The sequence below is a fragment of the Schistocerca americana genome, chromosome 2 (genome assembly GCF_021461395.2).
Source record: "Schistocerca americana isolate TAMUIC-IGC-003095 chromosome 2, iqSchAmer2.1, whole genome shotgun sequence".
Taxonomy (NCBI): Eukaryota; Metazoa; Arthropoda; class Insecta; order Orthoptera; family Acrididae; genus Schistocerca; species Schistocerca americana.
The window spans coordinates 358,633,107-358,647,906 of NC_060120.1; the positions used below are offsets into that span (position 1 = coordinate 358,633,107).

General features: G+C 43.2%; 1 protein-coding gene across 1 annotated transcript in view; it reads left to right on the top strand.

Moving 5' to 3' along the window:
- Nucleotides 1-1,873: 1,873 nt before the first annotated feature.
- The window catches only part of LOC124595662, a 32,200-nt gene continuing 19,273 nt past the window's right edge, over nt 1,874-14,800 (top strand). The window contains exon 1 of the mRNA XM_047134506.1: nt 1,874-2,159. Within this exon, the coding sequence (XP_046990462.1) occupies nt 1,887-2,159 (273 nt within the window). The 5' untranslated portion in view covers nt 1,874-1,886. The remainder of the gene's footprint in view (nt 2,160-14,800) is intronic.

Here is a 14,800-nt window from a genome sequence, read left to right on the forward strand (position 1 = left end):
TGACAGTATATCTACTTTATGTTAAATTGAAAATATTCGTATTGTGGCTATCTATACCATCAATACTCGGGTTGTTTAGATTAGTGGTCCTCCTTGTGACTAATTTACGTCTATAATCAATGTGGAAATTTTCTGTCTTCAACCAGAGCAACCTAATAACAGCGTGTTTCACTTCGTCGTCCTCATGAAATTAAGTGCAGTAGCCGAAACTTCGGCTTCCTGTAACAGGTGAACCTGAAGATGACAATACCAAAAAAAAATCGAGGAATTAGTAGAGAAGGAACATGCTACATTTTCTCTCTGTGGGAACTGTACGATATGGAAGGTCAAGAGAGCACTGAGGCTCTGCATCTGGCCACATAATATCAGACAACTTGTTTCAATGGAACGTTTATTGCACTCCAGTTTACCTACACTGACTGACAACAATCTACGTTGTTGAAATTCGAAAGGAGGAAAGAAGTTATATGAGAATTATATCCGTTCTAAACTAGCTGAGACACTGGAAGCCTGTAGTCAAGAAACCAGCTGAAATTCAAATATTTATTAGCGTTTGACCACATCCCTGACGAAGCGGCGTGGATTGCAAAAATGATACTGCTGAAGTGGAATGTTGCTGTAGGAAGTATTCAGAGAAGAATGTCTTATAATACAGTATGGATTGGGAGAGTGAGTCACCTAATGTGACGGTTCTTTTACAACTAACAGTTGGAAATACATGTGAAAAATGTTTTGGTTTCTACTTGTATTCGAGATTTCTGGTTGAAGCTTCATTTTATGAAGAGTCTTAGTTCACGTCTGTGATAATGGGATCTAAATATTACCGTCACCTGTTGGAAAGCTATTTCTAGAATGGGAGTCCGCAGCTGATAGGTAACACCAGTCCTAATATCAACGTGCTGTACTTGTTTTGCAGAATCCACATTCCCCATGTTATTTTACTCATGCTCTGCAGCCCAGTCATAATACACTATCTCAGCCTGCTAATGCTTCAGTCTTATCTAAAATCGATAATAAATGAAAATCCAGGTAATTCAACACGTTTTTGTTGCTTTCAGTCCAGAGACTGTAGCACTTCACGCTAATCTGTCCTATTCAAGGCTCTTTATCACTGCATGACTACCTCAACCTACATCGGCTTGAACCAACTTCCTGCAGCCAGACTTCACAGTAGCCAGTATCGAAAAAGAACTGATTAAATGTTAATTAATTCTGGCAACATTTTAATTTTTTAAATGTTTTCAAAAGCTTTTGTCTATGTTAGTGAAGCTCTTCAAACGGGCAACAGAGATAAAAAGAACTTCAGTCTTAACTCGAAAGTCAATACCTCACACAGAATGAAATTAACTGCAATAGATCACCAATCCATCCCTGCAGTTGGCTTACCTAGTTGTTTCTATTTGTCGATTTGCTACTGTCACACTCAATTACACATTTAAGTAACTATTACCAACCAGTATTTGATTTAAAAATTTCAGTTTTGACTAACCCCACCCACCAGGAGTGAATGTACCCACTAACTAATAAATAATGATTCAGTTCTTGTCTTGGCAATATAAATATCACACACTGTCTCCTGCTACCGTGTTACATGTCTTCAGAAAAGGAAACATTGCAGAAAGTTCACACAATGTTCATGATTTTATTTTTATAAGTGCCTTCAACAAAATACAAAGACCGTGACCAATACCAAGGAAGCCACCTTTTGTGGTGCACACATATAATGTTAACTGCAATATAATCTTTCTTAGAGTTACCAACGAAATGTGCGTGCTGGAAGACATCTCATATATTGTTCATTTATTGGTACATGTATTTGGCAATAAAGAAAAGCTCACTGCTACTTCATATCTTCAGTCCATACTCAGTCTGTTTACAGAAGGAGAATGGATGCATCAGGAAGCAGTACGTCAGCATCGACCAAATGGATCGATAACCCCATGATAGAGACGGCGCTGAAGAAACATCGGTCGTGCGAAGCTGTAACAGTGCAGTCCATTTCAGTGGAACTAGCGTGCAAAACTGGTGCTGGCTACGGTAGTCAGATGTACAGGGTGCAGGTCAGCTTCACACTTGGCGAGGGTGGGGATGTCGAGCACCAGTCGCTGATCGTGAAGGCTGATCACGATCGTGGTGCGATCAAGGAGCTGACAGAACAGGTGAGAGATGTCACTAAACAATGACCGTGATAAAATAGTTCGTGTAAATGTAAATGTTAATATATCTCGGAATCTTTTGAGACTTCATTATCCGTCTTCTCATTCAGCGTGTAACTGGGTCGGAAACAATGAAAAAAGTCGAAAAAGCCCATTCCAAGAAAACTCCTGAAGCTCGAAACATAACAAAATCCATTAACATTTCATGTAAAAGTTGCCATAGGGTAGTTTCAGCCTTCAGTCAACAACACAAGAGGCATCCACTTTGAAAAGGATGAAATCTGTCTTCTTGACAAGGGCCTGAGTCGTAACATTAGGTACAAGTTAGACCAACAAACAATGAATCACATGATCAATAACATTATAAAAACTGCAAATTTTGAAATAAAGGACACACAAAACAGGTAATAGTGACTCATAAGGCAAACTTAGCACTTAAGCACTTCAGGAAGACCAGCAACAGACCGTCACATTTAAAGAGACGTAAACAGCCAGTAATATCAGTCAAAAATTGAAAGAAAATAACTTCTCACGGCATAATGAGTAAACCATTTTCGGGCATGCTGCAGCGCAAATACCGTTTCTTCAACCCATATTTCGGCCGCGTATCGTCCGGCCGCTACCAGAGCGAATCACAAGACTGACGACAAGATGCCAAGCATGGCGTTGGTGTAGTTACTCCATGCGGCGATACTGCGCATGCGGATCACAGATGCCGGTCGGTTGCAAAGAGGTACACTTACACGCGCCCCAATTGTGGTGAAAGCGTTCATACCTTTAAGGGATTCTTTGTCTCTTATCGGCCAGCATTTTGACGAAAGCATCACAACCTTATTTGAACATTTACTCCTGTCGTCTTATTTCTCGTTCAATGGTGAATTTTATGAGTAGACTGATGGAGTTGCTGTGAGAAGCCCCCTCTTTCTTCTGATAGTTAATTTTTTTATGGAAGACTTCGAGGACAAGGCTCCGAACTTGGCAAGTTTTAAACCACCAGTCTTCTGGATGTACGTGGGCAACATCTTTGTAGTATGGCCTCAAGGGCAGGATGAATTACATTTTTCTTAAGCATCTGAATTCTTTCTATGCAGCATTAAATTTTACTGTGTAAATAGAAAAAGATGGCTGACTCCCTTTTTTGGGTGCTCTCGTTCGTCGTAAAACTGACAGCACATTAGAACATGCTGTATATCGTCAAGCAACTCATGCGAATCTATATTTAAATGCCAACAGCTGACATCACCCATCACACATCATAGGTGTCCTTTAAGACCATAGCGCGCAGAGCACATTGTATATCCGATAATGATAATTTGCAGGAAGAGCTCACACGTCTCAAAGCATTTTTAAAGCAAATGGATACTCTCAGAAACAAATCCACAGAGCATTCAATGTGAACCCTGGAATGCAAGTACATGCCTTGGAAGAAGAAAGTTTTACTTTCAGATCAAAAGCGTTTTTACTTTACGTGGGTGCTCTTTCATCGAAGAAAAGCCATATTCTCGAGGAACGTCGTGTTAAGGTGATCTTTCAGCCTCCTACGGAGACTGCAGCCTTACTCGGTTCTGTGAAAGATGATTTATTGCTTCGTAAGGCGGATATATATCAGATTCCATGCAGAAATTCTAATAAATCATATGAAGGTCAGACAACACGCATCGCTCATGAGCGGTGCGTGGAATACCGAAGGTACACACGCTTACTACAGCCAGATATGTCAGCTGTGGCTCAACGTTGCATAGATACAGGTCATGACTACAGTGACATGAAGATTTTAACATCCACCTCTTACTTTTGGGATTCTATTTTCAAGGAAGCCATAGAAATCAGATTAACTGATAATTTAATAAACGTAATTTAATAAACAGAAATTAGGGTCAGGCATAGAATCTGGCTCTTGGTGTAATTAAACTGCAGAGAAGTCGTCGAGGTGTTACCGCCGCTGAATATGCGTCGACAAACAAATCGGATGTCGGAACGCTTTTACCTCCGGTAACGCATGTGTATGTGTACCTCTTTGCCGCCGACCGGCATCTGTGACCCGTATGCGTAATACCACTGCAGTGCAACACAAACGGACGCACTTAGCACTGTCTTATCACTCTGAGGATGGCTGGATAATACCAGGCCGAAATATCAATAGAAGAAGCACTTGCACAGACTGCTTGCCTATAATTTAATGGTAAGCCATTGCAGTCGAGTCTGATTAAAGAAATGTCTCTGTCATAACGAAATTAGATGGCTACAGTAGTAGGTCAACAAGAACATCAGCATGTATTGTTTGTGTGGACTGCCTACATCTGGGGCAAGTATGCACTCAGGAGCAGGTAATGACTCCCTTTGGATAATCCTTCCTTTTGATTGACAGGTCCTTAACCTGTTGTTCCCCCACCTGTCCCATTCTTTCGCCTCCTCCCAACCCCTCAAGAAACCTCTAACCCTTTCCCCTCCCCCTCACCGATAAAGGTACACTTTCAGGCCTTAGTTATTCGAATAGACCCCTCGCTCTTATCAATTTGATTGGCTTCGTAATTAAGTTGATCAATTAATCTCTGGTAAACCTGCAACACTCCCCCTCCCCTCTTCGCATCCCCACCCCTACCTGGGCATTGGCGGCTCTGTGTTGGGGAGGAAGAATCTAATCATAGGTAATTCAGTATATAGCAGGGGATATATTGTTTATAAAAAAAAATTCAGTTTTCAGGGGTTGGATTTCTCTTGCTCATCATTCTCTGCCGTTTGGGAAGATGCAGGTCTTGTTAGAAGTAATTACATCGATTGTGTCTTCTTATTCCGATCGCACGAGGAATACCGTCATGAAACACCCATCACAGGTAATTATGCTGTTAAAAGTCTCGATAGCAAGGCACGCACTGTCCGCTACCACCTGTCCACTAGACCACACCCAATGCCACCTTATACCACCGCACATGCAGCTCACTGGGGGTTCTGCGAAGAGCGGCCGCGCCATGCATCTCTCCAGGAGTGACCGCTCGAGCCTCGCGACTGACACACGGGATGTCTCACTAATCCTGAAACATAAGCATATGACAAATTCCAATAGAAACAAATGTTCTTTCTTTGTTTTCCTCATGTCCTGCTGGGCCTGCATGCGCCGTTAATCAAGGTCGGATGGCACCGAAAACAAAGCAGTATTTACCCAGTAACCCCTGCACAATACTGACGCACACGAGATGCCTTCCAACCGAGGCAAATTCCTGGCTGAGAATATATTCCGTCACAGGCTCTAAGCTGCCGTCTGCGCTGTAGCGAAAGGATCTCACTACAAGAAATTCAATTATATAACACAGGATATACTTTTTATGTATACATTTCAATTTGCAGGGGCTGGATCTCACTTTTATTTGGTAGGAAAAGTTCTCATCCAGCAACTACACGTTCTAATTACATAATTACGCTGCGCTCACCTTGAAATGCAGGGATTGACTGAGCTAGTGCACAGTGCTACCACCAGGGGACGCTCCACACCTCATACCCTCGCCTCCTCACTCCTCACCACTCCCAGAAAAAATTGGTAGGAAAACGACTCCGAAGCAGGATCTCACGACACTAAATTCAAATCAAAGTCAATAATATATTGATACATATTCTTTATTTAATCACTTTGTGGGAGATGCGTGACTGCACTCCCCCCCGCCCCCCCCCCCCTCCCGCGCTTGCTCTCCATGACATAATAACTGCAATCACAAGAGGATGGAATGAAGTGCAATATAGTAGCCACTGTTTAAGCTCTCCTGCGTTTGTGTCTATCGTCAGGGCACCGCCACGAAAGTCAAAACAGTCCAGTTTCCTAATTACAGATCATGTTACTAAATATCACCGACCATGGATTGGATCTCGAGTCTCCCATACAAAGCATCGCTCCCAAGAAGCCACTCCATGCTTGTCTGCGTCAACGAACGTCCCCAGACACGAAGATGGAGGTTTTCATCTCTCCTCAGAATACTGTACCTCTATTGGCTCATGCTGGAGACAGAGAGAAAGCTGACGAAATTTTCGATATCAAAAATAGAGTGAAATAATCTATTTGCACTACCCTGTCAAATTTATTGTTCAACAATTTACCAGAGTCAAATAGATCGCTTAAAACGCTCACTTCCACCTTATAATGATCCTACTTCGTAATAAAACATATTTTCGACGTTTGAGTATCACATGCAAACATTATGTAAATCACGTAATGAAATTTGCGACACAAATAAATCGTAGCATTAAACATATCCGAAGTGTTATACGCAATCTCATCCACCACAACATTTCCACTAAACATATCTGTTGAAAATATCTTGATGATCACCCAAATTCGCAATCATGAAGCACGTGCCACTTGCTTCTGAGAACCCCTCTTGTTTCCTGTCGCCCGCCGACCATGCCTGCCCGCACTGGATGCACGCTTGCACGCATTACAACTATCGGAAATAATAAATTGATCAATCGTGAATTTAACATTGCGATTGGATTTTTAGAAGTTTCCTAAATTGATTCTCTCTGCTACTCTCGGAAGGACAGAGGGAGGCTCTACAGCGTGATAGAATAGACAACAGCAAATACCACTGTAAGACAGTGTCCACTGCGACGTATTCAGAAGCACTAAACACGACACACTTAAACTATGATCCAGTCCGCAGCAATAAGCTGTCTGGGCTTCATGCCGCAGACAGCTGGAAGCACTCACACATCCCGGGCACTCCTGTCCCAAGGTCCATACGCTACACGCCCCACGCGGCAATCATTCACATGTAAACTGCCAGCGCCAACGGAAAGATGATAATGATGATGATGAGGTCCCATACTCCGAGGAGCGTTGGGGACGATGCGGGAGAACCGCAGCGCCGTACTAGGCAAGGTCCTAGTGGAGGTGGTTTGCCATTGCCTTCCTCCGACCCTAATGGGGATGAATGATGATGATGAAGACGACACAACACCCAGTCATCTCGAGGCAGGAAAAATCCCTGACCCCGCCGGGAATCGAACCCGGGACCCCGTGCACGGGAAGCGAGAACGCTACCTTACGGGCTGCAGTCGCAGTCGTGGACGTGTGTGTAGGTCAGAGTGCACCACCCCCGGCCACGGAGGGTATCCTGGGATGATTGGAGTGGCAGGAATTCGTATGTTATCAATACGTCCAGCACAAACGTCCATCATTCTGAATCTTCGCTCTTGTAACACACACATGTCCGCTTCTGTCGCGCTCACCCATCACACTGGTCTCTTCGCCAGTACTTGTTGCTGCGTGCAAGTTCAGACAGGTAGTTGCATCCTTTGTATACGTCGAAGGCTGAGCTAATCCGGTACTTCCGGTTGCCAACTCCTTATGACTGCCCTTCAGTTCCTAGTATTCTTCTAGTGTCTGGAGTCAGTCGAAAAAGGTATTGGTAAGAGAGAACATAAACACATACACTTCTAAAGATACACTGTTCTGCACTTAAAACAGGCTATAAAATTAAAGTGGTGTGGTTTCTGACCTATCAGTCGTGTGGAATGCAACGCTGCTACTATCCAAATGTAAGAAACGTACACACATCAAAAAAGTTTTGCTTCGCATCGGTTCCGAGAGTTCCAAAACCCGTACAGAAAATTGGAATTATTGCTCATGGAAACCACATATTGCATGTTGTACCACCATACAGCAAGACCTTCAGAGGTGGTGGTCCAGATTTCTGTACACACCAGTACCTCAAATACCGAGTAGCACGTCTTCTTGCACTGATGCATGCCTGTATTCGTCGTGGCATACTATCCACAAGTTCAGCAAGGCACTGTTGGTCCAGATTGTCCCACTCCTAAACGGCAATTCGGCGTAGATCCCTCCGAGGGGTTGGTGGGTCACGTCGCACATAAACAACCCGTTTCAATCTATCACAAGCATGTTCGATAGGGTTCATGTCTGGGGAACATGCTGGCCACCTGGCCACTCTAGTCAAGCGATGTCGTTATACTGAAGGAAGTCATTCACGAGATGTGCGCGATGGGAGCGCGAATTGTCGTCCATGAAGACGAATGCCTCGTCAATATGCTGCCGACATGGTTGCAGTATCGTTCAGAGGATGGCATTCACGTATCGCACAGTCGTTTCGGCACCTTCTATGACTACCAGCGGCGTACGTCAGCCCCACATAATGCGACCCCAAAACAGAAGGGAACCTCCACCTTGCTGCACCCGCTGGACAGTGTGTCTAAGGCGTTCAGCCTGACCAGGTTGCCTCCAAACATGTCTCTGATGATTGGCTGGTTGAAGGCATATGCGACACTCATCGGGGAAGAGGACATGATGCCAATCCGGAGCCGTCCATTAGGCATGTCGTTGTGCCCATCTGTACCGCGCTGCATGGTGTTGTGGTTGCAAAGATGGACCCCACCATGGATGTTGGGAGTGAAGTTGCGCATCATGCAACCTATTGCACACCGTTTGAGTCGTAACACGACGTCATGTGGCTACATAAAAATCATTATTCAACATGGTGGCGTTGCTTTCTCCTAGCGATAAACCGTAGGAAGCGGTCATGCGCTGCAGTAGTAGCCCTTGGATAGCCTGAACGAGGCATGTCATCGACAGTTCCTATCTCTTTGTATCTCCTCCATGTCCAAACAACATCGCTTTGGTTCACTCCGAGACGCCTGGACACTTCCCTTGTTGAGAGCCCTTCCTGGCACAAAGTAACAATGCAGACGCGATCGAACCGCGAAATTGACCTTCTAGACATGGTTGAACTACAGACAACACGAGCAGTGTACCTCCTTCTTGGTGGAATGACTGGGACTGTTCGGCTGTCAGACCCCCTCCATGCTCATGCATGGTTGTTTACATCTTTGGGTGGGTTTAGTGACATATCTGAACAGTCAAGGGGACTGTGTCTGTGGTAGAATATACACAGTCAACGTCTATCTTCAGGAGTTCTGGGAACTGGGGTGATGCAAAACTTTTTTTGTAGGTTTCTGTATGACAAACTATGGAGAGAAACTGTGAAATGAAATACCTGTTTCTGTAAAATATCGATTCTTTACGATACAAACTCAATATAGCTTTCCAGAGGTGTATAGTCCCCACTGTTCACATCCGATCACGGTTCAGAAATTGTACTATGCTCGCGTCAGTCCTATGTAAAATAATCATTAGTAACGGAGAGTACCTCCTACAAAGAAAGAGCCAAACGCGTAGCAACGGTGTTTGACATGTGAAATTATACGTCATGCCGCCACTAACTCCGTAAACAGGACATCTGTCAAGCAGATGTATACACTGGGAGTGCAGTACCTCACAAACACTTATCGTTAACTTAGAATCACTGCAGTTATGAAACTGAATACTCGATTTTATGCCTAAGATGTTGCAGGGGGATGGAGAACGTCGCATAAATCATCGTTCTTCTAGAGGAATGTGTCGAAACAGGATGCACACCTTTCACACTCATGAGATGGAAGTCCTCTGATGACTGAGAGGTTTGCTGTTAAGGACTGCAAGTTGACAGTGCTGTAAGTCACACACAGAATATGCAGTTTTATACGAGTCGAACGCAGGTTATGTCACACAACATGCACCATGACAGAACAACGGAAAAAAATGATCAAATGATCTGGAGCAACATCGCCCTCTCTCTCCTAATTACTCTACCATTAAATCATACCTCGTTATTTCTCCATCTCAACCGATCTCTTCATCCACTCTCGACAATCATTTAACCCAGATGCGAATATGGTTAGAGGTAGATGGTCCTCCTTTTTCCAGGAAAGCATCAGAGACAGCAGTCAACTCGCGTGTATCACTATTACCTCAATAGACATACATTAGAACATTGCCTCGACAAAAAAGACTCTTTCCCTGGTTCCCAGTGCATCCATGTCACCGTTTTCTTGCATTCCTCTTACTGTCACGTAATCGTTCTCATGTACAAGGATTGTTTTGCATCAAGCAGAAGACATGCAAGTACTCCCTCAACTCCCACGCATTTTGTTGTATTCTTCCTCAATTTATACGAATTTTCTATTATTTCTCGTAATTTTATAAATTTTATATCACTTCTACCCATGCGATCATGACATCAGTTCTCGTTCCGTATTGTAAAATTGCTTGTAAAAGTTGTACAGCTGCCAACACCTACCGCAAATGCACTATTTTCCGGTTGGTCGGCATAGTATATCACTGTACTCGAATGCATCCAGTCACCTCCAACCATATATTCTACAGTTGCAGCGCATTTGCTATGTTGCTGTATTTCTGTGTCCGTGCATGTGACCTGGATGGCTCCCATGACCTGGAGCAGGTCCAAGTTTTTCGAGTCTGGATCCGCCTCTGAACCTCATTCCGGATATTATGTGTGGCAGATCAACCTTCAAATCCTATCCTGGACATGGTATATTGTAGATCTGCATCCCAACATCGCTCTGGATATAATGCGCGGCGGATTATTTTTGATGTCGAAATTTCGTCAGCTTTCCCTTTGTTTCCAGCATAGATAATGAGAATACAGTACACTGAGGAAAGATGAAAACCTCCATCTTCGTGTTTGGAGACGTTGGTTCACGCAGACAAGCAGACAAGCATGGAGTGGCGTCTTGGGAGCGACAGAGACGGAAGCGAGTCTAGAATTTGCTGATCAACAGAATGCTGCCACTTGATGCTTTGTTTGGGGGCCACGAGATCAAAGGCGGCCGATATACGGTCTATGCTCTGTGGTATTTAGTGACATGATCCGTAATTAGGACTTTCGTGCGACGCCCGGACGATAGACACATGTGCGGGAGAGAGCCCAAACGGTGGTTACTATATCGCATTTCATTCCATTCCCTTGTGATTACAGTTATTATGTCATGGAGAGCAAGCGTGTGGGGGGGGGGGGGGGAGGGAGGGGATGCTGTCACGATGTCTGCCCAAGTGGGGGAACCCCATCTACCACAAAGTTATTAAATAAAGAATATCTATCAATATATTATTGACTTTGATTTGAATTTCGTGTCATGAGATCCTTCTTCTCCAGCACAGAGTGAGTCGTCACTCTATCAATTTTTCTGGGAGTGGTGGGGAATAAGGGGGCGAGGGGTACAGGAGGTGGAACCTCCTCTGGTGTTGGCACTGTGCACTAGCTCAGTCGGTCCCTGCATGTCAAGATGAGCACACGAAGGAAAATTTTCCAGTAATACAACAGCATCAGTCTGCTACAGTGTAATTGTGTAATTAGGACATGTAGTTGCTGATGTGAGGTATTCCCACAAAATGAAAGTGAGATTAGCCCCTGCAAATCGAATTTTATAAATAAACAGTATATCCTATGCTATATAATTGAATTTCTTATAGTGAGTTCCTTTCTGTCCAGCACAAATGGCAGCTTAGAGCCGATGGCAGTATCCATCCTCAGTCAAGAATTTGCCTTGGAAGTAAGGCATCTCAGTTGCATCAGTAGTCTGCAGGGGTTTACCAGGTAAACACTGTAACACTGCTTTGTTTGCAGGGTGGTCCGACTGTGATTGACGGTGCATGCAGGCCCAGCAGGACATGAGGAAAACCGAGAAAGAACATGTGTTTCACTGGATTTTGTCATATTCTTTTGATTCAGTATTAGTGTGACATCCTGTGTGTCAGTCGCGGGCCCCAAGCGGTCACTCTTGCACAGATAGATGCATGGTGCCTCTGCGCTTCGCAGAACCCCCAGTGAGCTGCATATGCGGTGGTATGAGGTGGCATTGGGTGTGGTCCAGCGGACAGGAGGTGGCGGACGGTGCGTGCTTTGCGATCGAAAGACTTTTAACAGCATAATTACGTGTGATGGGTGTTTCATGACGGTATTCCTTGTGCGATCGGAATAAAAAAAACGCGATCAGTGTAATTATTTCTTACAAGACCTGCATCTTCCCATCAGCAGAAAATGATGAGCAAGAGAAATTCAACCCCTGCAAACTGATTTTTTATAAATAAACAATATATCCTCTGCTATGTATTGAATTACCTATGATTAGATCCTCTCCAGCACAGAGCCGCCAATGCCCAGGTTGGGGTGGGGAGGGGAGAGGGGAGGGTGAGTGTTGAGGGGTTTACCAGAGGGGGAGGAGTTAATTAATTGATCAACTTAATTAAGTAGCCAACCAAATTGATATAAGAGTGACGGGGCTATTCGAATAACTCAGGCCTGCAAGTGTACCTTTATCAATGAGGAGGAGGGGGATGGGTTGGAGGTTTCCTGAGTGATTTGGAGGAGGAGAGAGAGAGGGAGGGGTGAGGGAACACCATGTTAAAGACCTGTCAATCAAAAGCAAGGAGTCATTACCTGTCAATTAAAAGAGACAAATAGATTTGCTCCTGAGTGAATGCTTGCCCCTTATGTAGGCAACCCACACTAACAAAACACACTGGTGCTCTTGTTGTCCTACTACTGTATGGAAAAGAGGAGCGTTTTACCAAAACATTAAGGAATTAGGGAACATTCCACATTCTGTTTCCAGAGACAGATCAAAGAAACAATGAACAGCAGCATTTCCTCTTCAGAGTTCAAGAAACTTAAGACATAATCTTGGTGAACCCTTAGCACATGTTTTAAGAGTCCATCCTTAGGTCCTGGTCATGTCTGTTGTTAACCCAAGAAAAAGCCCAGCATTGCAACTAAACCAGAAATTGTTCATCATCCTCAAGAAGACTGATGATTTGTAAGTTTGTATGCCAGTGTGTTAATCATGACAACATTAGACATCATTTATAAAAATTTCAATTAATTTAAACCTGTTACAGCAACAAAAATTAAAGAGTTTTAGAATCTCCTTGAACATGTACTGAAACATAATTACTTGTAGCCTGACAACAAATTTTATGAACAGCCAGATGGGTTAGCCATGAGGTCAAGTTTCTTTGGCTTCTTAGTTGACATTTATACTGATCACTTAAAAACCCAAATTCTTTGTTCTAAATATGCATTAGCTAGTAAAATAATTTACTATTACAGATATGTTGATGACATCGCCATACTTTTGCAGGGCAACAAAACTGAAGTAGAACAGTTATGCAACCCTTTCAGTCAGTTTCACTCCATGCTGGCAGCATACAGAAGTGTGATTAATAGGGCAGTGACTATCCAATGGTACCACATCAACTTGGTAATGAAACTGCATTAATGAAACAAATAGCCACTAATAACTGATACTCACTATCCACAACTGATCACCTCTTTAATCACATACAAAAACAAAGACAATAGAAAGGTGACAACAGACTTATTATCAACAGATACAAAAAACATAAAGTATTTCAGTATTCTATTCATTGGAAGAGCTTCTTATAAAATTGTCACTGAGTTCAAAAGATATGGCAACAAAATGAGCTATGACACATTTCATAAGATAAAGCATGTCCTGGCTCACAGTTGTACGAAATATGACAAACGTAAACAACCAGGAGTTTGCAAGATTACATATCAAGACTATCCCAGTTTTTGTACATAAGTAGGAGAGACAGATCATTTTCCATACAAAATAATGAACACATATCAGCTCTTTGGCTAAATGTACATCTCAAATCTGCAGTGACAACTCACCTTTACGATAGCAAACACAACGGTCCAGGCATCAATAAATGTCTTACAATTTGTCATAAACAACCTTCAGTTACAATATTTAGTTTACTAGAAGCACTTGAAATATACCCACAACAGATGTGGAGCCCAATCATATGCTGAAAGAACAAAATGGCTCTGAGCACTATGGGACTCAACTGCTGTGGTCATTAGTCCCCTAGAACTTAGAACTACTTAAACCTAACTAACCTAAGGACATCACACACATCCATGCCCGAGGAAGGGTTCGAACCTGCGACCGTAGCAGTCACACGGTTCCGGACTGTGCGCCTAGAACCGCGAGACCACCACGGCCGGCGCTGAAAGAACAGACAGATATTCAACATAACAGATTACTTTCTGTATTCTCTAATGGTTCTCTTAACAGTCTCACAAGAAACACTGAACAAAATTTCCTCTGGCTCAAAAATAAATACACACCATCATTTCCATCTCATGCCACCTACCCACTCTAGCCTTCTCTCTTTCTCTTTCCGTTTTCCACTTTCTATCTTCTACCGCCTCTTGCTCTTTCATGGTTAAATACTATGTTCAGGCAAAAGGCGAAATGAAACAGTCTCCTTCCCGTCAAAGTGGCAAATATTTAAGGATAGAGACTGCTAGAACTCGTATCCCCGAGTACTTATAAAATCTAAGGGTGTTACAGCCGTTTCAATAGGTTCATATTTATTTACCACTCCCCTTCCTTCTTCCTCTCCCAGTTATATAGGCACTACGTTCATTACTTTCAAGTTCTTTGTAACATTATGTAATCATTTCTCTCTGGATCTGCCCTTCTCCTATTGAAATATCCTCTCCCACAGTATATTTTTAGAGACAATATCATTTTTGTTGTTGGCCAGTGCTTGACATTTAACATGTTTGTGTACAGTATTTAAATATCCGTGATTTCCAAGTAGTTGTCCCCTTAAAATCCGGTTATTATATACGCAGATTATGTCCTGGTGCACTACTTTGCTATATTCCAGGATTGTTCTCTAGTTTTCTGTAGATTTTAGGTGCAACAATTCCTTAAATCTTAAGAACAAACCTAGGGGAGGTACTCAAATTAAATTCTATCAAATTGTT